The 27,560-nt window shown below is 44.8% G+C and overlaps 1 protein-coding gene across 1 annotated transcript in view; it reads right to left on the bottom strand.

Moving 5' to 3' along the window:
- LOC138804482 (carboxypeptidase B-like) overlaps positions 1-27,560 on the bottom strand; it is a 36,272-nt gene that overhangs the window by 2,847 nt on the left and 5,865 nt on the right. Inside the window, exons 2-10 of the mRNA XM_069988750.1 lie at positions 19,455-19,700; positions 19,284-19,359; positions 13,586-13,710; positions 7,771-7,870; positions 7,585-7,686; positions 6,638-6,739; positions 5,966-6,076; positions 5,787-5,877; positions 4,979-5,181 (exon numbers count right to left, since the gene is read on the bottom strand). Of these exons, the coding sequence (XP_069844851.1) occupies positions 4,979-5,181; positions 5,787-5,877; positions 5,966-6,076; positions 6,638-6,739; positions 7,585-7,686; positions 7,771-7,870; positions 13,586-13,710; positions 19,284-19,359; positions 19,455-19,525 (981 nt within the window). The 5' untranslated portion in view covers positions 19,526-19,700. The remainder of the gene's footprint in view (positions 1-4,978; positions 5,182-5,786; positions 5,878-5,965; positions 6,077-6,637; positions 6,740-7,584; positions 7,687-7,770; positions 7,871-13,585; positions 13,711-19,283; positions 19,360-19,454; positions 19,701-27,560) is intronic.

Here is a 27,560-nt window from a genome sequence, read left to right on the forward strand (position 1 = left end):
GGATGGCCCGCCACACTTGGGCGTCTGTGCACTTTGCTTTTTTCATTATTTAGAAAAGAAGTCTCTGGGCCCTTTCTCAGAGCTTCTCCAAAGCCAGAGGAAGAGAAAAAGCAGTCAGAATAGACATTCATCAACTAAAATTCCATATTTTGAATTCCAATCATCTTAACAACAAAATATCCTGGAATCAGTGTGGGACTTTACTTTTGAAGAGTTCACTTAATTTCAGAAATGTTACTCATTTATCATCGCAGCATTATCTGTCCACATTTCATCACCACAGAATTTTCTAGCAGAAGGGAACGCCATGGAGGGCAGTTTGCGCCCATCGGGGCGGGGTGATGTCCCATCTGGGAACCACAGACTGGAAGGCGGTTCTAGCACTTGCTTAGGTGTTAGAGAACGAGGTGGCTCCTTCCCCATGTGTGATTTGACAAAAAGGAAGCGAGGTGCTGGGAAATCCAAGAAGTACCAACGCCACAGACATCCCCGGTTGTGTCAGAGATGCCTGCCACTCCAGGAACAAGTCTTCCATTTCTTGCTAAGTTGGTTCAAAATGAAAACTAACATTTACATAAAACCTTATGCCTTACAAAGAGCTGGTTATTTTTATCCCCATCTTACAGATAAAAGAGCCCAAACCCAGAGATGATGACAGTTTGTGCCGAAGGCACATGGCCCTGTGAATGGCGGACTTCAGCCAGCTTCTTCCTTCTTTAAACCCTGCGCTCTTTCTGACTTCTCCTTGTGGCCTTCGGATACTTCAAAAGCAACGTCTGTCACTGGGGCTGGTTTTCCCCATTGTGAAGAACAGAGGGAGCTAAATATAAACCAGCCTCACAGGAAACTGTGCTCTCAGTCAAGGCCAAACATGGCCAACCTTTATTAATCCTTAGATATGAATTTCCTATCGCATCTTATGCATGTCCTCTTTTGTCATCTATCTCCTTAAAAAGAGGCCTTGGTCCTAGCGCAAAAGACAGAGAGAGTCTCAAATGTCACAGCTGGCTCAAAGCCTGAGAGACAAAGGGGAGAGCAGTAGGATGTTTGCCCGGGTCTGGGCTCCAGGGGCCTGGTGAGATGAACGCACAGGGGCTGGCCTTTTCCAGTGACCTGGGTTTCCAGGTAACATGTGACAAAGGAGCTCCCAAAGATGACAGTGCACTGAGCCCCCACCTTCTGGCACCCAGCCAGCCTCAAGACAGGGGCCACCCTTTTCTAATCTTGTGGCATCTATTATTACAGACAAAACAAAAGCCCCCCACAGAGGCTGAGCTCTAGCACAGGAGAAGGCCTTTTCTTCAGAACTTAGTTTCTAACTTGAGGTTCCAAGTTTAACCCCGTGACAAGGGAGCCTCAAAATGATCTTTAACTGTGACTTCCCTCCCCTGTCCTGTGACTGCGTGTGGTTTATACCCAGGGACCCAGGGGCAACTTATCTTGGATAGGTTTGGTGCAGATAGAGAAGCAGTCAAAGTCTATGAGCAGGCATGCAGGCGGAGGAAGCACTGGGACTGGAAAAGCCCGCTACGACTCAGAAAACAGAGCCCCGGGGGTGAGAAGAGCAGAGCGAGGGCAGCGCTTGGCCTAGGACGGCTGGGCGCTCGGCAGAGCCCAGAGGTGTGTGGGAACACACTCTTCTGCTGGAGACCAGATTCTTCCCCTGGCTGCTCCACTGACACAGTTTCCAGCTCCTTAAAAATTTAAGGCTGGAGTCCATAGACTTTTTTGTTTGTTTTTGGTAGAAGCGGTGTCTGTCCCAAGTAACACTTGAACACGAATGCTGTACGGGGCATCTGCCAGGCTCTGGCACTTATTCTATTTTTGAGATGGGTGTAAGGTCCAGTGAGTGAGAGACTGGGCCAGGAATGTGACTGTGTTCTTATCTTTGTTCAGGGCAGAGTTTCTCAACCTCGGCACTCTCGGCATTTTGGCTGGAGTATTCTTTGGTGTGTGTGTGTGTGTGTACACGTGGCGGGGCTGGCCTGTAAGTGCAGAGTATTTTATCAGCATCTCCTGGCCTCTGCTCAGCCATGTGCATCTAACATGTCCTCTGGGGGGAGACGGGGCACAGAGCAAAATAAATTAGTCGAAAGTAAAATGAGCTAAAGGAGGGAATAGGGAGGCTGAAAGTTCATCTGGGAAGAGCATTTAACAGGACAGAAAGGTGTTTCTTCGCTGAGGCACTGCAGTGTGTCTGAAGCGTCTCTGCCGCGTCACTTCTTGCCAGACTACATTGCTTTACGCATTGGGGCGCCAGCCTCAGCAGAGAACGTGCGGGACGCCACCTCACACGCAGGCCTCAATGAACCACGGACACAGCGGCAGTAGAGGTCGACCCAGGAAAGGTTTGGGATGAACTTGTGGTAAAAACTGCCTGCTATTTTTCTGGAACACAAACGAAACTGGGAGTCCTCTTGGCACTGGGAATTCTGCTGAAGATGTCGCTGGCATCAGAGCCTCTAAGACACTCCAAGGCCACCTGACTGGTCAAGGCTTGCCGGGCCTTTCCTTAGCCAGAACACTCCAAATAGACTGACCTTCTCGCCGCTGGACCCCATTTTGATGCTTCATGGGCCTTTGTCTCTCACTCAGGACAAATCTCACCTCCTGGGCTGTCATTTGATAGCTTCTGCACACACTGCTGTCATCTTCTCTCGAATTTATGCAGCTGCGTGTAATCACAAACTACCTAGCCACGCACAGTGGTGCACACCTGTACTCCTAGCTACTCGAGAGGCTGAGCTCTGGAGGATCATCATTCAAGGCCAGCCCAGGGAAAGTGTTCATGAGACCTCATTTGAGCCCATAGCAGTGGCATGTGCCTAATACATGGAGGTTAAAATCTGGAGGACTGTGGTTTCAGACCTGTCCAGGCAAAAATTAAGACCCTTACCTTAAAAATACCAGAGTGTCTGGGTGCCAATTGCTCATACCTGTCATCCTAGCTGCTCAGGAGGCTGGGATCTGAGGATTGTGGTTCAAAGCCAGCCCAGGCAGGAAAGTCTGTGAGAGTCTGATTTCCAATAAATTACTCAGAAAAAGCCAGAAATGATGCCATGGTAGAGCGCTGCCCTTGAGCTCAAAGAGGCTCAGGGACAGTGCCTAGGCCCTGAGTTCAAGCCTTAGGACCAGCAGAAAAAAACAGAAAACAAACCAAAACCAAAACCAAAACAGAGCAAAACCCTGAAAGATCCTGAGCATTGTACATAATTGCATGCATGTTGGTGGAAATTGGAGCAGCTCAGAAATATTAAAAAAACATGTATTTATTATTTTTTAGCAGCTACAGCTAATTTCTCTAACCTAGAGCTAGAAACTCTGTTCCTAGCAGAGGCTAGCTAAGTCAGCTGGAAAAGGAGGAGTAGAACCAGAAATGCCCCAAGGCCATGTGAATTCCTGAGGTTGTAGCTAGGAAATTCTTTCTGTGCTTCCAATGCAAAGAAGCCAGAAGCCGGGCCACTCTAGTTAGGACACATGCACTTGGCCCTGGAAACCCACAAACCAACTTCGGGTTTTAGTTATTTTTCCTGGATATAGTTCCCCTAGGAGTTAGCAAAATGGATTTACCAGATTCCAAAGGCAGGGCTTGATTCCTTTCCGGCAATAACTTGGAGGCTTCAACAAAAGTACTCCAGATTATTTGGTTATCGTTCTTTGCAGCCAGTGGACATGAAGCAATCGCTTCATTACAAGGCTGTAACCTCCTGTCCCATGGTGGTTAGGTACTTGGGACAGAAGTACTTTTGTGCAGCAGGACTTGGGGATCCTCACAGACTACGCTACTGGAAAACTAACATTTAATGCTTCTGACAAATGATGGCTTCTGTTGTTTTTGGGTATATAGATAGGGAAAGTGGGAAGTTTTTTTTTGAAAAATTAAAAAAAAAAAGAATCTAGCCAACTATTAGCCATCAGTTTTCTAGGAGACTGGGTTGTTTATCTGTTTTGCTCCTTTCCCCACAACATATTTACAGCATTACATGCTTAGTTGGTCTCTGAAAGAGGGAGTCTGAAAGTGCAAAACGACAATTTCCAGTTTTTAAAGTTTCTGGGTCTTCAAGTTCATGCATTTAGGTGAGCCAAATGTTTATGTCATTGTCCAGGTGGAATTCTCTCTCTCTCTCTCTCTGGTATAATTCAAATGATTTAAATCTTGTGCTTACTCTTTTAGATCATTGCACTCAACTTCTGGCAGCCAGATGTTTCATAAAGTTAAAAAATGTGAAGGTACAATCATGCTCTTAAAAAAGTTTATGAGTTGATAATTGTTAATATGAGTCGTTATAAAATTTGTAAGATGGAAGCACTCACGGGACTGTATCTTGATTGTCCAACAAAACTGCTGGTGTTTTCAGTCAAAGATACTTAGGTATCTTTGAAGTACATCCTAAATGTAGAAAGCCTGGGGTTTATGGTAGATTTGCTGAGCAGTGTTAGGATCTCAGGCTGAGCCCTGCATCTACCAGATACAACAATGTCTTAACGATATCCGCCATGTTCTGCCATGCTACTCCTCCACTTGCACAACCAGACAAAAATGACCAAATCCACTGATCATACCCCAGATGCATGGAAACAACCCCTTGAGTTTGTATTGCCAGGAAGACAGAGGGAAAGCAACAACCAGTGCCGTTTTGAAGGCTGGCAGATAAACTACACCTGGGAAGCTGTTCTCAGTATCCAAGTCTTAGCCAGTCTCTCCAGCTCACTCCAGGTTCCTTGTAAGTTCATTGTTATATTTTTTGCTTCCACTAACACACACACACACACACACACACACACACACACACACACACACACACACACACACACACACACACACACACACACACACACACACAATCAATCACTATAGGGACTTGGAGAAATTGTTCTTAAGATTTTTCTTTTTCAAGATTAGTACAAGAAATCCAGCACGTTCTCCCAGGGTGGCCTGTTCCCAGGGCCTCGTCCACCCAGGGCCCTGTCCACTTACCAGCTCCTTGTTGTTCTCAGGCAGCAGGTAGTCGTAGGAGTAAGGGTAGAGCAGCATCTGAGAGTAGGAGTGGATGGTCAGGTAAGCCTTGATGGAGGAGCGCTTGCTGCGGATGAAGTCCGCCAGGGCCTTGGTCTCATTTTCAGACTCGGGGGCAGGTCCACAATAAGTGTCGGAACAGGGGTTTCGAGAGGCTCCAGTTTCTTGTAGTAAATAAATAATAAATAAAGGTGTTATTTGTGGCCAATGATTACCTACTGACCTGCTCCTGGGATAGGTTTTGATGTTTCATGCTTCCGAAGGAGGAAGTTAAATACTGTGAAAGTTGTTTTCTTAGGAGCTCTTGCAACCATTCTGCTTTATGAATATGAGAAGAGATAGACACATTTACTCACTAGGTCAGGATGGCAATTTTTAAGATGATTAAAAAACTGCACATGAATTCACTCATGTCTAGATGGTATTAAACAACAAAAGCAACACAGCATTAAAGTGTCAATAAGTAGGGTTAAAATAGTATCCATGAAAATTCTATATTGAAAATTCTATATTGCTGCAACCATTCTATTTTTTTGTTGGTGGAGGTATAAGGGCTTGAACTTAGTGCCTTATGTACCCCTTGGGCTTGCTTGCATGGCTGATGTTCTACCCCATGAGCCACGACTTCTGTCCTGTTTTGGGTTGATTATTTTAGTCACTGAATCTGGTGACCTTTTCTGCTTGGCTGGCCTCAAAATGCAATCCATGGGTCTCAGCCTCTTGAGGAGCTATGTTGACCTGCTCCCTCAATGGTCAGATTGACACTCACCGCACCATCCAGCATTGAAGTTTCTGTTGGGGTCAACACCGGCGCAGGAAGATCCAGGGCGGACAGAGCGAGTCTTCCTCCACATGCGGTTCTGGGGCAGGGTTGCACGGTTAGGACAGGTGTCGTGGGGAGTAGCGGGCATGAACCCCTCTGACCCCTCTCAGGACTGGCCCACATACCTTGGTCCAGGTGTAGACGTAGCCATCGATGTTGACCACTGGCAGGACGTAGAAGTCCAGCTCGTCGAGAAGAGAGGTCATCTGGATCTCTCTTCTGTAGGTGCGCACGGCCTGCACGTGGTTCATGGAGGGGAAACTCATGGGAATATTGGGCTGTGGAGACCTGTGGAGCCTGCGTAGATGCTGACTGTGCTTGAAATCGTCATTGCTGTGGCACTCTGAAGGGGACTTTGCATTTTTGCTCAGTCTTTTGGATGGATACTTACTGTACTTCTGCAAGGAAGTTTTTCTTTCCCTTCTGTTTATTTATTAAGTCATCTATTTACATCAGCCTGGACTCATGGATATTTAGAAACTTGAGTTTTGAAGTTTATCAAGAGATAACGATCAAGCACGTGGTTTATTTTTAAGTGACCAGACCACCCTACGGCTATCTGCCTGTTCACCAAAGGACAGGAAGTTCCAGTGAGTGAAATTCAAAAATAAACAGAAATTCCTGTTTTAAAAGCTGCACTGGCAGAAGTTGGAACTAGTTCCTAAGAACAAGAGCTTGAGATTACAGATTCCTTCCTGTATTATTTTCTCTTATCGTAGCCAGGTTATTAGAAATCAATTGAAAGAAAAACATACTTTCTACCTTTCCTTTGCCAAAAATCCATTCTGCATACTGACCTCTCTTACAAACCACTGACAAAATGCAGGAGAAATCCACTCTCTCGCATGGAATCCACAGTCTATGAAGATAGCTGGTTTATTGGGTTTAGCTTTGCCGACCTGCCATGAGTAAAGGAAAAGAGAAGGTGTGGTTCAACACCTGGCACTCAAGGGTTGACATTCTCTACTCTGCTGGGAGCTGGACTCAACAGGTACAACTCTGCAACAGGAAATGGTCTCTCCTAAGATTAAGTTAAAACATAAACCTGCACGGTATGTTCTTACCCCTAGACGCTTGCTGTGTTTCTGCGAGAGCTTACAGGGCTGTTTATTATTTTTATTAAGCTTGACAAGCTCGTATTTTCAGAAGATGCCTGATTACCCTGCCTAATTGTACCCACGTGAGGGTTATTTTTGGCTGCCATTCTTAGGTGACATGACCAAGACAACTGGAGGAATGATTAGAAGTAATTACAATTGTTGTTAATCTCACAAGGATTTTCCTTTCTCCCCACCTAGTTCTCATCTCTTTATTCTCCTCATTAGAATTACATGACAAAAGTGACATTAGATGCTGACAGAAACAAATCACTGGTCTGCTTTGTAATGCCGGATAGATGTGAAGTTTATGGACCCTCTTTGGTAAATGAATTTGCCTCGACAGCTGGGAGAGAGAGATTTCATCGAGGTATACCGGATGATTTACATTGCTCACAGGAATGCTTAAATTTATAGGACTTCTCTAATTTTATTGCATTTTCCTTTTGAATAAATCAAAGTAATGATTTTTTTTAAAAATCCACATGTGATAAAAGCAGCAGAGGGGGATCTATTTGGGGGATATAGGCAGGAAAAGAGTTATGACAACCTTTGGAATATGTGTATCTGTAAAGCAGATGTTCATGCATGAGAATTTGTTGATTTGGAGCTTCGGATAGCCCCGGGTCATGGTAAGAGATAATTACCTTGAGGAGGTACATGTTTCTTCCTTCAAAGGTGGTCCCAATGACGCTGCGAGAGATGAGGTCGGGGTTCTCAGCTGCCACTTGCTGGGTCCATGCCTCGATCTAACAAAGGAAATGGGTCGTGGGGTCAATTAGATATTGCTGGTGCCATTCCAAGAGCCACACTGACCACCTCACATGCCATACCGTTTCCCAGCTGTTGTACTTCGTGTAGCTGTGTCCCGTGGCGCGTCCCCGGCCGTCCAGCTGAGCCTCCATTGCGTTTCTCAGGTTGCTGATCAGCACCCTGCGTGGAGCACAGTGAGTGTCGGTACACAGTAGGCACATGTCCCCAGGAAGCACACCCAGCGCCACCACTGCCCACGCTGGAGCGTGGTCTCACGGTTGCCCATGCTGTCCTCTGCATGGTCCCGAGACCTGCAATCTGGGGGATTCTGGTATGGCTCACAGTGGGGGACACCGCCAAGGAGGCCCCTTACCCCCAAACGACACATATTTGGATGTCCTTAGACCTTAAACTCAGAAATGGTTTTTCTGGGTATCTTAATTATTCTGAGTCAGGGCTTTGGGGGTCCATCTAGTTTGTATTTGAGGCCCATCTGCAGTCTTTCTTCTTCAAAATTTTTGTGATTATTTTAGCATGAAAGTCCCCATGTCCCTGAAACCAACTCCATTTCAGGGAGTTGAGTCACCTTCAGCCAGTCTCCAGGCTTTGAGAAAAATGACTAGCTACCCAGAAGTATCAGCAAGCAAAAGGTTGATTTAGGTAGAAGAGTATTTGGTTTTAAAGAACTCATTTGTACTTTCTTATTTGGCTGGCTTAGAAGTCAAACAATAGTTCTGAAACAAGGTGCTGTAAAAATGGATGACAGAATATTCAAGGTCTGCCTGCTGCTATCCTGTGTGTGGCTCAGTTGAAAGTTACACACCTTCAGGTGTGTGTGTGTGTGCGTGTGTGTGTGTGTGTGTGTGTGTGTGTGTGTGTGTGTGTGTGTGTGTGTGTGTGTGTGTGTTCATTCATTTCTTATTGCTACTTTGAGCAGAGAGTATGCTGGGAAGGGACAAAATCTTATGAGCATCAATGTCCCCGGTCACAGCCGTGGGAACATTACAGACAGCGGCCAGTTCTTGAGCGATTTCTATTATTCACTGTCAAGCCTTGAAATGATTTTATCTGGCACATGGAGAATTGCAGCCGCACATCAAAAGTCTGCTATCCCTCTGCCTTCCCCCAGGGCAGTGTGCTGAGCTCGGTCAAGGCTGCCCACTGGGCCTCCCTCCACATCTTCCCATTTGGCGAGGTTGGGGCTGAGCTCCAGTCTGTCTGTGGAAAAATGCAATAAACGAGTGCTAAATGGCATCTGCTTCCTGGGAAATGGCAAAGTCTGCCCCAGTGACTTAACTGTATTACGGTGGTACTGAAAGAATAAAAAGGAGAAATCTTGGACATATATTCTTCGGAAAGAGAAAATAATTTTTTTGAAGAGCCAACAAGACCTCATTAGTGCATTCATTTTTGGTGGCAGCTGAAAATACCTCCAGCAGTGGCTTCAAGCAACATGGCTTTGTTGTTTTACAGTTCTGGAGGTTAGATGTCTAGCACAAGTCTCACTGGGCTGGAAATCATCAGAGATGCCCAGCTTTCAGAGGCACCTGGGAGGGCCTGGTGCCCTCTGCATCTTTGTAGCTCCTGTGTTCAGGGTTGTGGTTTCTCCATTTCCAAAGCCCGCAAGGGACCCGAGTCCTTCTCACCTCTAATTGCTCTGACTTCTTCCCCTGTCTCTGGCTCGTGTGGTTCCTTGGCCTCCCTGAAGAGTCTAGGATAGTCTTCTATGTTATGTTGGCTTGCTAGGAATCTTAAGCCTTCTATTACTTCCATTCCTCTTCGTGAGGGAATTGAACTATTTCATCACTTGGAGGAGTAAGGTGTAGACATTTTGGAAGAGCATCATTGTGTCTTCAGTAGTTTGGGACAATGGTTGCACATGCTTTAGTTATTTTCAACACACATGACTGTTAGGAATTAGGAATCTAGTTGTAGAAGGAATAGACGGAATAATCCTGAATTTTAGGAATCAAGGGATCAAGGGCTTTGTTTGGCCCAGATCTACAAGTTAGCTTTAGAAAACTGGCTTTACTCTCTGGGGTATAATTTCATAATTGTAGAGTGGGGGAAAATTGAACAGAGACTATTCAATTTATTTTCAGGTCTAAAACACAGCCTTGATTCAGATCCATGGATTGTGGCCATTTTCATAGGTATCTTCCAAGATATATGGATTTTTTTAACCACTTCCTACCTTTTAAACTCTAAGAAAAGGTAGAAGAAACTAGGCCTTCAGTAGCGATAGTTAACTAAAAACTAGAAACAGTGAAAACAAAACAAGCCCCAAATAAAACACCAACAGAAAGGACACTAAAAACTTAAAAAATATCAACCATGGAGCTTCACCCCCAACCCTATAAACTTTGACTTTAGTGAGATTTCTACTGTCAGCCAGCATGCAAAATATGTAGGTCATATGGCTCCTCACTTGGTACACAGAGGAAAGATGTCATAAGTTAATTACTCACAGACACTGCACAGCCTCCAGACATTCAGTTGGTGTTTCTGTGTAAGGCCAGCCCCATGGCCATCTCCCATCTATCAGGAGCCAGCTCTGTGGGGAAGAGGCACCAGAGAGCCTACCCATTTCACCTACACCCAGCCCTCAAGTTCAAGTTATTTAGGGGAAAGCAATGACTTTGCAGGGCTTGTGTTGTTACTGCTTGATACGAAGAAGAGACATCCTGTGAGATTTATTACCGTGTTAAATATTTAGCAGCTTCATCGAGAACCAGGAGAAAGAAGTGTAATAATAAAACAGTTAGCTAAATTTCGGACGACAGCCAAGAGTGAAAGCATCCTGTGGTAACTTGTGGAAGAACAGCAGGATGAACTTGAAATGTGATACTGACCCCGGAAGGCAGGGAACTGACCTCAGATGATTCTTTCCTGCCTTATGATGATCTGATTTTTATTAGCTTTAGGACAAAACACTACTTTAGGGCTATTAAAAATACTATTACTAAATAATGAGCTACTATGTAGAAGATTAAAACAATGCCTCTTAATATAATGAGGACAGCGTTACAGCTACAAAATACAGAGATATGACATATGTTTTACAATTTTATGTGCTCCTTTTAGAGCGAATCTTTTTCTTATCTTTTTTTTTTAAGCTTGCAAGCAAATTAGATAAGCATGACTCCCAAAAAAGCAAGGAGTGCAACATCTGACAGGGAAAGGGAGACACGGCTCAGTTTCATCCCCCTTTGAGATGCTGGGAAATGGTATATTTGATTCCTTCTTTCATTGCTGGCCAAAGATGTTTTCTTACGTGACTCTGAAATATGCAGGGGAAAAAAAAAGATGCTCCAGGCAGTCAGCAAGACCATCTCTCCCTGGGTCAGCTAGGACAAATGCAATCTTTTCTTTCTTTCTTTTTTTTGCAGTTTTAGGAGGGAATTCGACAGAGGGCTATCCACCAGGTATGCGTCCATTTAGCTTCAGCCGTGAGCTGAAGATGTACACTTTCTGATCCCCACCTGCCTGTGTATAAGAGTACAACTTAGCAAGTCAAAGTGCCGTCACCCCTCCCTTTTTATTGGCACAATAATTTAGAATGTGACCAAAAGTGCCATATGATCAAGTCTTGGTCAAGAGAAGAATCAGAATGGCAAAAGAATCTGGAAAGCTCTTTGGGTGTGACTTGGGCAGAGGTGGCTCCATCAGTACACGGTTGCAACCATGAATCTCTGCCAGCAGGAAACCGACGAAATGCAAATTAGTTGCCCTATGAAGCAGTAATGGGGCTCACAGGGGCCGCCTGCAGCCCCAGCTTGGATATTGTTGAAGTGCTCCTCTGGGATTTCTGGAGTCTTATTATTACTTAAATTTTAAATTACTTAAAATTACATGCTACAAACACGCTCTGTAGTGAACAGAGAAGGGGAAATTAGCGAGACCTTAGCCCTCAGGGAACACCCTGTGTTCTGCATGAGACAGCATTCATCTACAACTCCCAGAAAGTTTACCACTGAGAAAGGGAAGTGAGGGGTGGGAGGCCTGGCTCGAGTGGTAGAGTGCCTGCCAATGAGCGAAAGTGTCAGACACCGAGTCCTGCCCGTTCTCAAACACGTGAAAAAGAATCGAGTTTTCTACCTGGAAATCGTCATCATTTTGAGACAGGAATAGAATGAGGACATGGATTAGGCTGAAATCTTTCCCAGAAAGATTTCATATTTTCTCAAAACACACTCAAGTCTTGCCTGTGCCGTGGGGAATTGCTGGGCTACACATTTCGAGCTTCTTTCACTGAGGCTCCTAAAGGCTAGGATTTCAGAACTTGCTAGGTTATGAGAGGAGCAAAATGTCACAGCCATGTGTCTTAATCCCATTTTGGAATCTAAGAGGTTATGTTTTTGTTCCAGAAAGATGGTTCTCAGGTCACATTTGAGCGCTTCCCAGGGGCAGGATGGGGAGCTGGGCCCCCTGGGGGCGGGTCACGTCCTCTGTGCAATGGTAACCCGAGCAGCATCTGCAGTGGTTGCAGTACTAGTTGAAAATTATTTACATCTTGTTTGTTTTTCATGTTCACCACGGCCGTTTTTTTGTGAGTGACCTAGTGCGTGGCTTTGTTTTACGGGTAAGGAAGGGGGAAGTTCAGAAAGGCTAAGCCCCACTGCCAGTAAGTTGTGGAGCTGGGGCAGGAATCGGCCTGTCTGTCCTCTCAGCATTTGCTCGCTGCCCTGTGGGAGGCCACTAGTCATGCTGGCTCCCATTTCACAGGTATGAAGCCTGACACCTGCCCTGATGCAGGTATTATTTTTTTGTCTGTTTTCAAGACATGAACATCTCTAGTACGAAAAGGATGTAGGTCCTATTGTCTCCAAGCATATGGAGCCCTCTGCATATGGTGGGAGTTGCTGAGTGGACCTTTGAATATTGAGAACTGGAGACTTCCTCTGCTCCGGGAGTCCTCTCCTGGAGGAGGGCCTCGGCTCTGTCCTACAGACCTCACTCTTCCTCCTTCCACAAAATGCCTCTGGCTCACCGTATTCTCTCTTCCCTGTAAGTCTATGGGCACAGGGTCTGTTCTCTGCCTAGAGAGTGGCTTGTCCTGGTTCTTGGTGAACTGCTCCTCATCTTTTAGTTCTCATCTGAAACCTCATTTTGTAGGCCCATCCCTCTTCTACCCCTGGTTGTCTTCTGTTGCTCTCAATCTCCAGCTCTCTGGCCTTTCTAGCACCAATTATTGCAAACTCTTATTTAAATTTGTCTTCTGCTAAGGTGGGAGTCATTACCTAGCCTATCCTTCTCAGTATTTGCTTTGTGTAAGAAATTGATATCAGTTTGTTAGGCCAACAACTGCCCCAACTCAGGAGAATACTTTGATCTTGAAGGACCTGGACAGACCAAGAAATATAGAATGATCAAGGTAGTCAACTCTACTCTAGGTTATTGTGGTTATTATTATTATTATTATTTGGCTTCCTCTCTCCATGCCTTTGTTTCCACTGGACAGCTTGGGGAAAAGCCATTCAGATTGCCTCTAGCTTTGTTCTAGAGACATCCTGGCTCAAAGTAGGTCTAGTTGATCATCTGGAACAAAGATCTGATCAGATTGGAAAATTGTGCCTGGCTGACCACAGTGCCCATTGGTTGACCTGTCCACTACACATCACTCATAAAGCAGGAACAGATTGAGAATCTGGCTGAAGGGCTGAGGCTTCAAGAGCCAAAATCATCTTCATTAGAGCAGTAACTACTTGCAAAATCCACCAGGGATGGGAGTCCTAAGATTTGGAATCCAGGTTCTTCTTTGTGTGGTCCCAAGTCTCTTTGCATGCAGAACATGGTCTTGTTCCATTTTTGTTTTTGTTTTTTAACCTTTCCAGGGTAATGCAGTAGCCTGGGTAACAGGGAGAGTATGGCAACAGCTGTACAACCTCCACTTACTCGTACTGCAGCTCATTCTGCCCCAGGAAGTCCTCCACGGTGGCTGAGTCTTCGGTTTTGACATGGAAGTCAACTGAGCTGTGAGGTTTGACTTGTGTGGCTGAATCTGGCTTCCAGAAGTCAATCTAAATAAAACCCAAAGTATCATATATCAGACTTCCACAATTCAGGGTGTGAATTACCACCTGAGCACACGTTATTGCTCTGTTCCACCAAGGTATTTTCAAAATCAAATTACCCATGAAATCTCTTTAAAAGATCTATCTTTGAGTGAACAAGGTCAGGACCAAGCAATTAGATGTCAATAAAAATGTTCACAAATACACACATACCCTTGATTATCAGCAAGCACAAAGAGCGTATAATTATCGCCCACAATACTCGTTCATTGTAGTATTCTGTAACTGTTCTCCTCTACTTATTGATTTCCTACTTGTTTGTGATAACAGTCTTTGTGGTAATGGATGTGTGGAATGAATGATAATGAATTAACTATAGACAAGAAATAGTGGAGAGAAATTAAGCTTTTCCTTTTCTTTCTAGTGGCTCTGTAATTACGAGTGTGTCTTGGAGATTGGTTCTGTGCAGGTTTTAATGATGCACTGAGTGTTGCAGGGGTGAGTGTTGCAGGGGTGTGTGTTGCAGGGGTGAGTGTTGCAGGGGTGTGTGTTGCAGGGGTGAGTGTTGCAGGGGTGAGTGTTGCAGGGGTGTGTGTTGCAGGGGTGAGTGTTGCAGGGGTGAGTGTTGCAGGGGTGTGTGTTGCAGGGGTGTGTGTTGCAGGGGTGAGTGTTGCAGGGGTGAGTGTTGCAGGGGTGTGTGTTGCAGGGGTGAGTGTTGCAGGGGTGAGTGTTGCAGGGGTGTGTGTTGCAGGGGTGAGTGTTGCAGGGGTGAGTGTTGCAGGGGTGAATGTTGCAGGGGTGTGTGTTGCAGGGGTGTGTGTTGCAGGGGTGTGTGTTGCAGGGGTGAGTGTTGCAGGGGTGAGTGTTGCAGGGGTGTGTGTTGCAGGGGTGAGTGTTGCAGGGGTGAGTGTTGCAGGGGTGTGTGTTGCAGGGGTGTGTGTTGCAGGGGTGTGTGTTGCAGGGGTGAGTGTTGCAGGGGTGAGTGTTGCAGGGGTGAGTGTTGCAGGGGTGAGTGTTGCAGGGGTGTGTGTTGCAGGGGTGAGTGTTGCAGGGGTGTGTGTTGCAGGGGTGTGTGTTGCAGGGGTGAGTGTTGCAGGGGTGAGTGTTGCAGGGGTGAGTGTTGCAGGGGTGTGTATTGCAGGGGTGAGTGTTGCAGGGGTGAGTGTTGCAGGGGTGTGTGTTGCAGGGGTGAGTGTTGCAGGGGTGAGTGTTGCAGGGGTGAGTGTTGCAGGGGTGAGTGTTGCAGGTGTTCGTGTTGCAGGGGTGAGTGTTGCAGGGGTGAGTGTTGCAGGGGTGAGTGTTGCAGGGGTGTGTGTTGCAGGGGTGAGTGTTGCAGGGGTGAGTGTTGCAGGGGTGTGTGTTGCAGGGGTGAGTGTTGCAGGGGTGAGTGTTGCAGGGGTGTGTGTTGCAGGGGTGAGTGTTGCAGGGGTGAGTGTTGCAGGGGTGTGTGTTGCAGGGGTGTGTGTTGCAGGGGTGTGCTTCCCCGCTTCTTCCTTGCACAGAGAGGAAGTCTGGGGTGGGCCCCACTGGGGGTCCTTCCATCCATTGCGTCTCTAGATGAGTGAGCTAACCTCAGGCTGGGGATATGACTAGTGATGATGTTGAGGATCACTGGGAACTAGCTGTGATGACTAAGTTCAGACACACCTGCATGGGATCCAGTAGTATCCTATGTTATGTCCTGGTTACTTTCAGACCACTATGGGAGTCCAGTGGTATTGGAGCTATGGGTAGAGGCCATTGAAAATGCTGGGGTTCAAGCCCCATGACCTACCATAAAAAATGCTGGGACCAAGAAGGGAAGAACATAGGATGTCATTATGAAGGATTCCAGAAGAGAATGTATAGTGTGGATCTCACGGAGGGATTGGAAGGAGCGGGCATGGGCAGCTGGATGGGGGAGGGGTTGGGCAGATAGCTCAGAAAGTAATCTGGTGAGATGGGATTGAGAGGATAAAGACGGGCATGGAGTGAGCGGGGGAGGGGTGCAACGGCATGTCATGATACAGACGGAGAACGCAGAGGCGGCGACAGATTCCGGCTAGCCAATGCCGCATAGAGAAGGGCATGGGCTGGGAAGGTGGCTCAGTGGTAGAGCGCTTGCCTTGAGCTGAAGAGCTGAGGGACAGTGCCCAGGCCCAGAGTTCAGGCCCCACGACTGGACCAAAAAAAAAAAAAAGAGAAGGGCATGCAGATCAACACACAGGAGGAGAAAGTAACCTCTGAATGCCTAAGTGCCTGAGGGGCCTGGGATGATTTTCTACCGCTCTTATGTCTTAGGGACTTTCCTTTTCTATGGGGAATTCTAGGGCTAAGTCCACACAGCAGGGAGGAGCTTGGCTGGGAAGGCAGGCATCACGAGAAATCACACCCGGAACCCTGGAAACCCACAAGATGTGCACGGAGACGGGAGTGCGTCTTATGATGGGTATCTCCAGTAAGAGAAACAGTACCGCCTGGGTTACAAGGAGAGAAAATGAGGAGAGGGATGAGGAGAGTCTGTCGGAGCACAACGGGGCCACAAAACTCCCCGGTGTACCCGTGTTCAAAAGGACACGCTCAAAAGCTGGAAGGAAGGACACACAGCCAAGGATGAACACAAAGCTGGCCTTGCGACCAGCTTATCAGGAAGGCTGTATCCAAGAATATACGGTGTGCACTAGCTTTCTGCAGGGAGTAAGAAGCTCTTTTTAAATCAAGGTGGAAAAACAATATAGGGGGGAAAAACCATGCACCCTTCTGCTGGGAGGTAGAGCCTGTTGTCTGCATCTGAAGAAGGGAATGTGGTTCTATTTAACTCTTGCTTGACTTTGTCCTCTCCAAGAAGGAGTTCTGCTATTCCTTTTCTTCCCTATTTCTCCTCCTGAAAGATGAAATAGCCATCAAGATAAGCAAAGGATTGTCAACATGATATTTAAGCAGAAATGTTTTGTTTAAAGAACATGGAGGCCAAATGGAGGTGGAACAATGGGTGACAACAATGGAACATAAACTGTATTAAAAAAAAAAATCCCGGATCTAGCTGGGCACTGGTGGCTCACACCTATAATCCTAGCTACTCAGCAGGCTGAGATAGGAGGATCACAGTTTGAAGCCAGCCCTGGTAAGAAAGTCTATGAGACTCTTATCTCCAATTAACCACTGGAGAACAGGAAGTAGAGCGGTGGTTCAAGGTGGTAGAGCACTAGCATTGAGCAAAAAAAGCTTAGGGATAGTCCCTAGACCTTGAATTCAAGCCCCATGACTGACCAAAAAAAAAAAAATCCCAGATCTACATATAGTAACACTGAAAAACACATATAGCTATTCCTATTTACATTCTGAGTCCTTTACTTTTATCACATATCTCTTGTCTTAATCACAACAACCTTGTAAGGCATAGTATTAGCATTTTTTTTTATATGGGAGGAAGTGGAGACCTAGAGGCACCCAAGGCCAGAATAGCAGATTCTCTGCTCTTAGCTGCTGGGGAATGCTGAGTTCAGATGATTTATAACAGAACCCCACAGATGCGATTGAAGTACTTTCTCAGCAGCATTGGAAGAAGCAGAGCTCGGAGGGCTCAACAGGGAGTGGGAAGGGTTAGTCTGGGAGTCCATCAATAGGAAAACAGGTGAGCCCAGAAGCAGGGCTGCGGCCTGGCATGGATTCTGCAGAGAAACTGCAGAGCACAGTGGAAGCAGGTGGGCTTTGCTGCCCAGGGAGGGAAGCTATGGGCTTTGGGAGCCAGCCTGGTTAAGCAAGAATAAGTCAGGCCCAGTTAACCCAGCTTCGGAAGAGGCTGCTAACCTGGCAGAACACTGAATCTTGATCTCAGTGATGTATTTGAGGAAGCCCATATCCATGGTCATCTTTACAAGCCAGAAAGTGCACCCTGCTAACTTAGGTGAGTCCTAAGGAGAGGGGTTTAGTGACCCACCCAGCACTTCACATGGGATCTGGCTTATTGGAGTCTCTTGGCATATGTGTGTTGATCAGAAGCGCAGAGGAGGTCTCTTTCCCAGCCAGACCCCTAACTGAAGGCTTTTCAGTGACAAAGGTGAAAGTTTCACTTCTCAGACTGCTGGGTGATTCTAAGTTTAGGGCAGAGTTCTTTCCCCTGGATGAGAATTCCTGCAGAATTCTCATCACACTCAAAACAGGGTGTCTGGATAATTTTTAACAGCACACGTGTAAAAAGCCTGCATTCGGGAAAACAAAAAAATCAATCCAGGTGAGCATGAAAGGACCCGTTTGAGGGTGGGAAGAGGAGTAACCTAACAGTATTGCTGCAAGTCAGGGGTGCCGTGACGGCTCAAGAGGCTGAAAAGAACCTCAGGCCCCATTAATAAACGTCTGCTTTACAAATGCAGGCTACTGAGGGCCCCGTGGCATGGATTAATCAGAGCATGCCCGGAGACCCGCTGTCAGTTCTGCTAGCTACATCTTAAGAAGGAAATATAGACAGAAAGACTGAGCTAGATCCAGAGGTGACCAGAATGATCAAGAGTCCATCAAAGAGTGCTAGGAGAAATGATGGAAAGAACGGGAGGAGATCAACCTCAGAGGCAACACAATGTTTGAGCATGGGGTCAATGCTAGAGAAGGTATCAGCTCAGCTTCGTGAAGAAAGCCTACAGGAGGACTTTGAAGGCAAATGGCTTTTCTGAGAGGTGGCAATTTTGTGCCAGTGTGTCTACAAGTGAGCAAATGGGGTCCTTGGTACACTGCTTTCTAGAAGGAATTCCTAGATTTGAGTGGAAGGCAGAAATTGGTGGCTGATTCTATGAAAACTGAACTCTCAACCTTTTTGCCCCTTCCTCCATACCTTCAAAGGTAAAACCTGAAAGCTAGCTAGACAGACAGCCATTTAGGAATGAGGGGACTATTTTAGTTTATACATTCATGGAGAAATCTCGCTGGTCTAAGTGCGACTGCTTACAGCTGGTGGCAGAACCCTGCCACACATTACATATATGATTTAAAATGTCAATTCTCACCCTGTAGATAATACTTTTTGTAAGGAGTAGCCTGTACATCTCACTTTCTTGAAGCAAAGTATGGAAATCATGCCTTTTTTTTTTTTTTTTGCATCTTCTTTTGCTCCTTCAAGTCACGTCATTAAAGGGACCAGAATCAAGGTCATAAAAAACTCAAGCTGTTTGATTTGGAATGAAAGAAAATCAAAGGGAACAGATGATACATGGGATGTGGAAATGAATCTGAAGTTGGACTAAAGCCCAGTTTTTCAGTGATATCCGCGCTGATCATTTTTCTCCCTGGCCTTAGCAGGGAGGTGACTGTCCATGAGAGGGTGTCTGACCTTCTGGAACAGCTCAAGTTGCCCAGTTGTTATACTGCCAGCTCTTTAAAGTTTGCATGGATCTATAACATGAATTTACAGAGGGCTTATGGCACTGTGAGCCCATCAGAGAAAAAGCCATGTGGCATTGCATGCTGCCCAAGATTTTTTCATTCATTGACACCAGAAATGCTGTAGATAATGTTTCATGTCATTCTTCCTTTGGTGGAATCACCATGCAACCAGATTTTTAAAGTGAGTGCAAAGTTAAGTCTGGGCTGTAAGGAGCTGCCCTTACCTGATGTGTTTCGGCCAGGTCATGAATTAACTTGATGTGGTCTTCATCTTCGACACTGACACGGAAGACTTTATTGCTGAACAGTAAGATACAAGAATAGAAAATTAAGTTGCACAATATACACATGGGAGGGGCTATTAAAACTTGCTCTTCAGGGGGCTTATTACATACCCTTCCAACTGCTCAACCGAAGAGTAAGCAGACACCAAGGCCACACTCAGCAGAATAAGTAACAGCCGCATTGTCTTGACCAGGTCCGCAGGCTGAGTCAGGGGCGCCGCCAGCCTTTATAACCCAGGGTGTCCTTCCTCCCTTCTCCACTCTGTGAACAGGCCCTATCTGATCTTGATTAATTGGCTTCCTGGCACTGCTATGTCAGTAGCTGTGTAAAGTCTTAGAGCATATCTCTCTCAACACCTGTGGAAACAGCAAATAGTCTCACGTTATATTTACTGGGTTTTGATGTGAGGCCTTGAACAGTCTACAGGAAAATGGGTTTTAAGTAAAGTATATCTTTCCCGTTTTTAATTGAGAACTGCTCGCAAGTTCTCTAGATTTACATACATGGTATGATGAGTTTTGACACACATATATAGCCATGTAATAATGGTTCCTCCCCTAAGTTCCTCTAAGCACGTTTCCAGTGCTCTTCTTCCTTCCTACAGTTTCTAGCTTTATACACTGGTTTTGCTGTTTTTGTTGTCAGGCCTCCCAAGTAGTTGGGATTTCAGGCATGGGCCACCAGGGCCCTGCTTCAAACAGATCTTTCTTGTGTGGTAGATGGAGGCAATCGTCTTATCATCTCTCTTCAAATACCCTTGCAACAGTAGCTCGGAGAAACAGGCAGATGAGAGGAATTCATGGTTAATAGACTCGGCTACCCCTGCCACTCTCTATACCTTTAACAAAGTTTCCGTGAGTATGTTGGCTGCTGGCCACTCTGATGAGGCTGACCTGCGGGGGGCTGGACCCACATCCACGCAATGTGTTCAAGGTGACCTTCAGTTAGGTCTGCTGGGATTCCACAGCACTGACCTGGGCCAAGTGGAGCACATTGCAGAGATGGTCGGTGTTGGCTTTACACTGCCAGGCAGCGTTCTCCTGGAGTTGCAGCACTGGCTGTGCCACATCACCGGAGGCGGAAGCCGGGGCTCAACAGGATCTTTTAGCTCTGGCATGAATTCCATCTTCATCTGACAGGAGGGAGGCCAGGAAAAGTCCACCAGCTGCAATGACCCCGACTAAGGGGGCAGCACAGAATGTCTGTCTTTCGAGGTTACAGTAGAGTGCATCTCAATGTCTGTGAAGGATTTTAGAATCTAATCAAAGATTGCACTGAATCGCCCCTGTCTCTTTAAGTCTTTGTTAATCTGCACTAAAACTTTGACCTTTATCTTTAATAATATTGACAATTTTAAAGAGTCCAGTCAGTTGTTGTACAGAATGTCTTTCAGTGTGGTTCCTGTCCTTGTTTCTCATGGCTTCATTCATATTTAAATCCCAATTATATAACTTCCTTAGTACAATGCTATGAATGGTTCATGTGCATTTGGTTAACTAACTAAAAAGCTTAAAATGTAGGAAATACATTGACTTTGACAAGCCCATCTCCTTTTCAAGTATTAATTATTCTCTTCAGCCTCTTAGAATGCTTGCTTTTATCTCTGCATATTTTTATTTGTTTATTTTTGTATCCTGGCTGAATATTTGTGAATATTTTTCTATCACTAGGATTATAAGCTCCTTGAGAGATCAAACTGTGTCTTATTCATTTTAATTTGTTTCATAGAAGGCACAGGATTTTGTTGAGTAGAAAGGACAAAGGAATAATGGCAATCTGATATTTTCATGAAAACTCCAAGTTATTTTGGCATTGTTTAATAAATGCATGTTATAGGGAGATTAATAGTAAGATAGATGTTGCTTTCTTAAGAAGGTCAAATTTTATTATTTTCTTGGATCAGTGGCAAAAGCACCTTCCAGAATTCCCTTTTGGTTTTATAACTATATGAAAAGTCACATCAAAGAAAATTTATAAACTCACCTGGAGTCATAAAACCACCCCACCCCCTTGTCTGTGTGCTTGGAACAGTCGGCTTCCCGGAGGGGGTCGTACTTCCTTGGATCTTCTTCTGTATTCAGAATTAATGACGAAGTGTGCCCACATAGGGCATCTCTTTGGACATCATCCCCATGCTACCCTGTGCTCTGGACCCCACCTACATGGTAAACTCTATCCCTCGTTCATTATTCATGGATTTACTGTAAATTATTCCAGCCCAGTTCTGCTTGTACACAGCAGAACTGCACATAGTTCCTCCAGATGCTCATCTCCTTGCTCATTGATCTGGTTTTTTTTTTTTTCCTCTCCACTCTGGCCTTGCCTTTGGGTTTAACGCTTGGTAATGTCTTCCTAGCTTCACTGCTGGCAATTCACCAATCCGATTTGGATACTCTACTTCACTTCCATGGATTGTACTACATTCTCTTGTTTGTTTCTAAAACTAAACTAGCCAAATGAAAGGAGGACATTGCCATTTATGTACCTGGGAGGTTCAGCCATGGTGCTGGCCACACTGGTTTAGTTAATAATGTGTGTTAAGGCTGGGCCTCTCTATTTGTGGCTAACTCTGCCATTTAATAACAGGATAGTTGCAGACAGGTAAAATTTTGTATCCATTTGGAAAGATAATTTATTCTTCTCCCAAATTAAACAAATCTTTAGATGGCATCTCAATGGACTGAAATGGAGCATGGGCTGGTTCATCTTGAACCTGTTCTTGAGGTCAGGATGCTGTGGTACTTGTTGGCCTAGTTCAGGTTGCATAAAACCCCTAGAAGTGTGGTGTAAGTGCCCACACAAATACTTAGTGAGGCTCCTTATGCAGTTTCTGCATAAGCAGGAGCAGTCAGCACTGTCATCAGCTCCCAAGTCCAAGCCAAGACCACTGGTCAACACATTTGTCAGTGCAGTGGCTGAGAAAGCAAGAGCCTGACTTTTAACTTGGATTGGGAGAAGATTCTCTGCTTCTTAGCCTGAGTATTCTCCAAACTCAGGGAAGTTCAGGTCTGGAAGTCTAATAAGAATGATAAACATCTACCAAGAAAGGATTCCATTACCAGCGGGGGGGCTTACCAGGAGGTTTAATGAGTGTTTCATGAGCCTAAGTGAAGGGTGATTCTTTTACCATAGGTTCTGAAATGTTCATTTCCCATCTCATGTTTGTGCTTACATTCTTTTTCATGCCCCGTGTTGGTGATTAATAATGAATAGGCACTCTTTTGCCTGTCTGGGTCTCATGGAACAGTGAGATGTCAGAGTATGTGAACTGGCCCATGGTGTTATAATTCATCCTGTGAGCCAGCTCAGTCTCTTGAACACTATCTCCCCAAGCATGTTCTATGACGAAAAGTAGGAAAGGATACTGAGGTCAAATACGTTTGCTCAGAACTAAAATAAACAAGCTGATTTCATAGCATAGAGCTGTCCAATCCTTAATATGTGCTGTAAATCATCAAAAAGGGAGCCTGGCATACAGTGTTTCCCAAACACTTCTCTCAGTTAAGAGGCCTGGGATGGTCAAGTCCAGCTAAAATTAGAGCACTTACTATTCTGACTCTTCCAGTATGTTTGGCCATGGAATGTGTTCCTGCAGAAGCATCTCTTTGGGGGAGTAGAGTTGGGGAGCACAGTTTGGAAAGCTCCTTACTGAGTTTGGGAATGGTATCACATTAATGTGAAAGTTTGATTCTAAGGATTTCTGGCCTATTTGGTTCAAGACAGAAGAATGAATTGTGATTTTGGTGTTAAGTTCACTGATGACATGTGACTCAAGATAAGCTTGGCTCCGTTTCTGTTCTTCAAAGTCCTGCTGCGCCAGATTGGTGAAAGTCTAGGCACAAATGTTAAAGGAGGAATTTCCTGGTCATCTTTCTCCCTTGGTTTAGAGTAAGGGATTACCAAGTGGATTGGATGGTGATCCCCGTAGGCCCCGCATTCAACTCAGGGGCTACCTGAACAGATGGGTCGAGATTAGTTCAAAAGGACTTTACCCAGAGAGGCTTCCCTCACTCCTAAAGGACTGGTTGATGACGAGGGAAGGGACACATGGAGGAATTTTTTATTTTCCCAATCACAGGAAATAGTTCCAATTACTCAGAGAGGTTTAAGTGCTTTGTGCTTGTCTTCAGGTCCATTGGAGAGTGTATAGAAAAGACTATACATAAAAACCATCCCCTCATAAATCCTGCATCACTATTCTATGGCAGTGCTCAAAATATGACTTCAGATAACCAGAAGTATGTTCTCCCAAAACCCAGCTCTTCGGAATAATGACTATTTTGAGCTATTTCAAAAAGCAGAAGACACAGAGTGGCTCTCGTCACCCTTTTGTAAGAGAAAGTAAGGTGTCTTCTCTCCGTACCAAGAACACAAGGGTCACTTTAAATTATTAGTAACTCTTATGAACAGAGAAGGTACTGATTTAAATCTGCACAAAACCCTTATCCATTCCTTGTTGGAAGTGCTTTTCCTGCTCATCTGCTCAAGGAGACCCCTCCCCTTTTCCTCTGTTTCAGCAGATGATATTTAAACCACCTTTTAGAATTTTAATCTTGAATTTTATGCATTTTTTCTGAGATATCTCTTAGGTGTACATAGGAATACATACCGAGAAAGGCCTGTTTTTTTTTTTTTTTTTTTTTTACAAGATTTATGCCAACTAAAACCTCAGAAAAGAGTGAGGAAGATTACTTTTCTTCTCAACATCATCACCCTAGCCTACCAATTCATAGATCATGGTGGTATTTTTTTCTTAGCAGAAATGGAAAGGTTTTATTTAATTAGCATATATTATTTGTACAAGGAGGAATGTTCCTTTTGACATTTTTTCCATATGTGAATACAATAGATTCAACATTACTCCCTCTATTTTGGCACCTTACTATCCTGGTGGCATTGCTTTTGGTATTAAAAATGCAATTGAGTTTTATGTGATAGAGAAGGTAATTTTCCTGAAAGGAGATTTCAGAAAAGAGTTGGCTTGCAGTTTTGTTTGCACCTAGGCAAGGTGACTAATTGCTTCAGCCTTTTCTCCTTGTCACCTCTTAACTGCCTTGTCTGGTTTTTGAGGAAGCCAGAATTCTCCATAATTTGATGAATATAACTCATTCATGACCTACTCTGGTTTTGCTCCTAGGATGCCAAAAACCACCTGAAAATGTTACACAGGTGCACACACGTATGGCCCATTAAGTTTGTGTAATTATACTTAATATTCAGATAAACTGCATTTTTATGTATATGGAGAGGGAGGCTAGTAAACATTTTCTTGGCTGGCTTTTCTCTGACATCTATGTGTGTGTGTGTGTGTGTGTGTGTGTGTGTGTGTGTGTGTGTGTGTGTGATATTCATTTGTATATTTTATCATCATCATCATCATTAATGGGAAAGAGTCTGCATATCTCTGGTGGGGAAGTTGTTTGTTACTGAACCACAGACCAGTAATTTTGAAAGCTGGGAGATAAACAGAACCACTTCATCCCATAAATCTTACTACCTGAGTCATCAATTTCAGGTTCCTTATTGAGACAAAGAAAACATCTTTAATCATGCAAATATTTGGAAACTGCAAGTGCTATCTCCATTTGGAATTTGGGAGGTAATTAAAATGGACAAGTTATGATTGATTTGCACATGAAGAATGGTCCAGTCACAAGGCAGTGGGGTCTCTACCCCTCCACCAACACTCCATCAACAGGAATTAAGAAAACAGCACAACCAGGCCCTAGCTCCGTGCTGAGGGCAATTAATCAGGACAGAGAGTGGGGAGGTAAACTGGAATGGTACCAAATAAATCTGCCTGGTTCTGTGCCTTTAGTTATCTCACAGTTAATTCTCACAGTCCATCTTACTATTTTACTTTTGGGCTGTGTATTAGATGATGCATTTTAGGGAAGAATTCTCAGGTGTTTTGAGTTTTTAAATAAATCAGATATATTTTCATCTATTCATCTTCACATCCGCGGAAATACATTGTAGGAAGACACACATTTCCATGTTTAATTCAACTTATGAGAAATATTTGTTTTATTCTAGTTTGAAAGGTAAAGGGCAACTATACTTTAGTCTTAAAATGCTATATTAGAGCACAAAACTCCTGGAACCTTTTGAGGAAAGGGCAGGTTTTAATAAACAAATGTTAATCATATAAACTGTCATGTGGAAAAACATAAGATCAATTCAGTGGCTGATATTTTCTGACAACCTGTTTGCTGTTTACCTGATAGGAATCTTTGTAAAAGGTCTGTGTTTGACTCTGTGTGGCTGCAGTTGAATTTCAACTTATTCCTAAAATTTGTGTAGAAGGGTGGTTCCTGGATACACAGGCACTCCTCCTGATGCTGTCATTGGGCAATCCTAGCCATCACCTGACGCTGTCATTGGACAGTCCTAGCCATCACTCAACACCCTCACTGGACAGTCCTAGCCATCACCTGTCACCCTCATTGGAGAGTCCTAGCCACCACTCAACACTCTCATTGGACAGTCCTAGTCATCATCTGATGCCCTCATTGGACAGTCCTAGCCATCACTCAACACCTTCATTGGACAGTCCTAGTTATTACCTGATGCCCTCATTGGACAGTCCTAGCCATCACCTGTCGCCCTCATTGGACAGTCCTAGCCATCACTCAACACCTTCATTGGACAGTCCTAGCCATCACCTGACGCTCTCATTGGACAATACTAGCCATCACCTGATGCCCTTATTGGACAGTCCTAGCCATCACCTGATGCCATTATTGGACAGTCCTAGTCATCACCTGATGCCCTCATTGGACAGTCTTAGCCATCACTCAACACCTTCATTGGATGGTCCTAGCCATCACCTGATCCCTCATTGGATGGTCCTAGCCATCAGGTTTACATTGTCTTCTGCTTCCAGGTTGTAAATCTTGGTTGTTAAGACCCTGATATTTCTTCCTATTACATTATTGTGAGATGATTTTATAGACCAGCCCTATGAAGACCACTCTGATTGACACTAGAGGGAAATAAGTTGGCATTAGATTCTCCCAAATTTCTTTGAAATTTGAGTGCTCAGAAATGTGATCAGCATGATAGATAGGAGGACTTGGCACAGAACCCATTAGGAGTGAAATACTCTAATGCTGGAATGCAAATGTTGAGAGACTAGATGTAATATAGACACACTTGTAGGTAATAAAATCCTTCCCAGGAAGTCTGAGAATTAAATCACTGGATTGACATCTTGTTTGAGATTTCAAAGATGACTCTGGAATTCTTGACTCTTCAATTTCCTTTTTCCTCACGGTTTTGGTCTCCCAAAGCAAGAACCGTTGAGCTCATTTCACAATTAATGACCTAATATTGCAGCACCACAGCTTCTCCCAACACTTGGAGGCAAGCCTGTTAAAGGTGAGATATATGGGAATTATTTTGACAGCTGCCAGGAGCAGTAACGCAGACCTGAGAAGTTTGCATTTTAGAATGTGGTGGTCCAGAATTTTGGACTGATGCTAGTTAGAAGGTAGGAATGGATAGTCAAAAAAGCAGTGTTCAAGAGAACAATGCATCAACGCATTATTATTCTCATGTGGGGGCAGAAGACTGAGCATGAGACAGCCACTTTTGAGTGAGAACAGCAAAACCCAAGCTCTCAATGGCCTCTGGAATGGCTTTCTTGCCATGGGTGGTGATAACCAACCGTATGCAATGCCACCCGGATGCACCCAGTAGAGGCTGACTGCTGCTAGGACCTGCTTAGTCACAAGAAAGGGCCTCTGGGGATGGGCCATAGATCACCCTCTCAGCCTTGATGCTCCTGCATCAGAGTACAAGACAAACTTGCCCTAGCAGCATCTGACAAGCACTCAGAGTGGTAACACAGGAAAAGTCCAACAACAAATCACATTTAGGTGTGCCTTCTGCTGCCTTCATTTTATGAATTCCAGCCCATAGGACAGTGGCTGGAAACAAACCCAGAAACCATTCTCTTTGATTGCTGGGCTTGCTGAAAACCCTGGACAAATGTTCACCCATGACATTGCCCTTCTTGGAAAGAGTAAAATTCAACAAAAGTGAGGTTTTTTTCCCTTAAATTGTGAGTTTTTTAAAAAATAAAAATAAACCACAACAGAAGAAAACCCAGCGTGTGATCGTCTCTTGAGCACAGCATCTCAGCAGGTGTTTAGGATCTCTCCCACAGGGGTAAACCGTTTGATGCGTAATTGTGAGCAGAACTGCAAAAAGAA

The sequence above is a fragment of the Dipodomys merriami genome, unplaced genomic scaffold (assembly GCF_024711535.1).
Source record: "Dipodomys merriami isolate MVZ:Mamm:240054 unplaced genomic scaffold, mDipMer1.0.p SCAF_367, whole genome shotgun sequence".
Classification (NCBI taxonomy): domain Eukaryota; kingdom Metazoa; phylum Chordata; class Mammalia; order Rodentia; family Heteromyidae; genus Dipodomys; species Dipodomys merriami.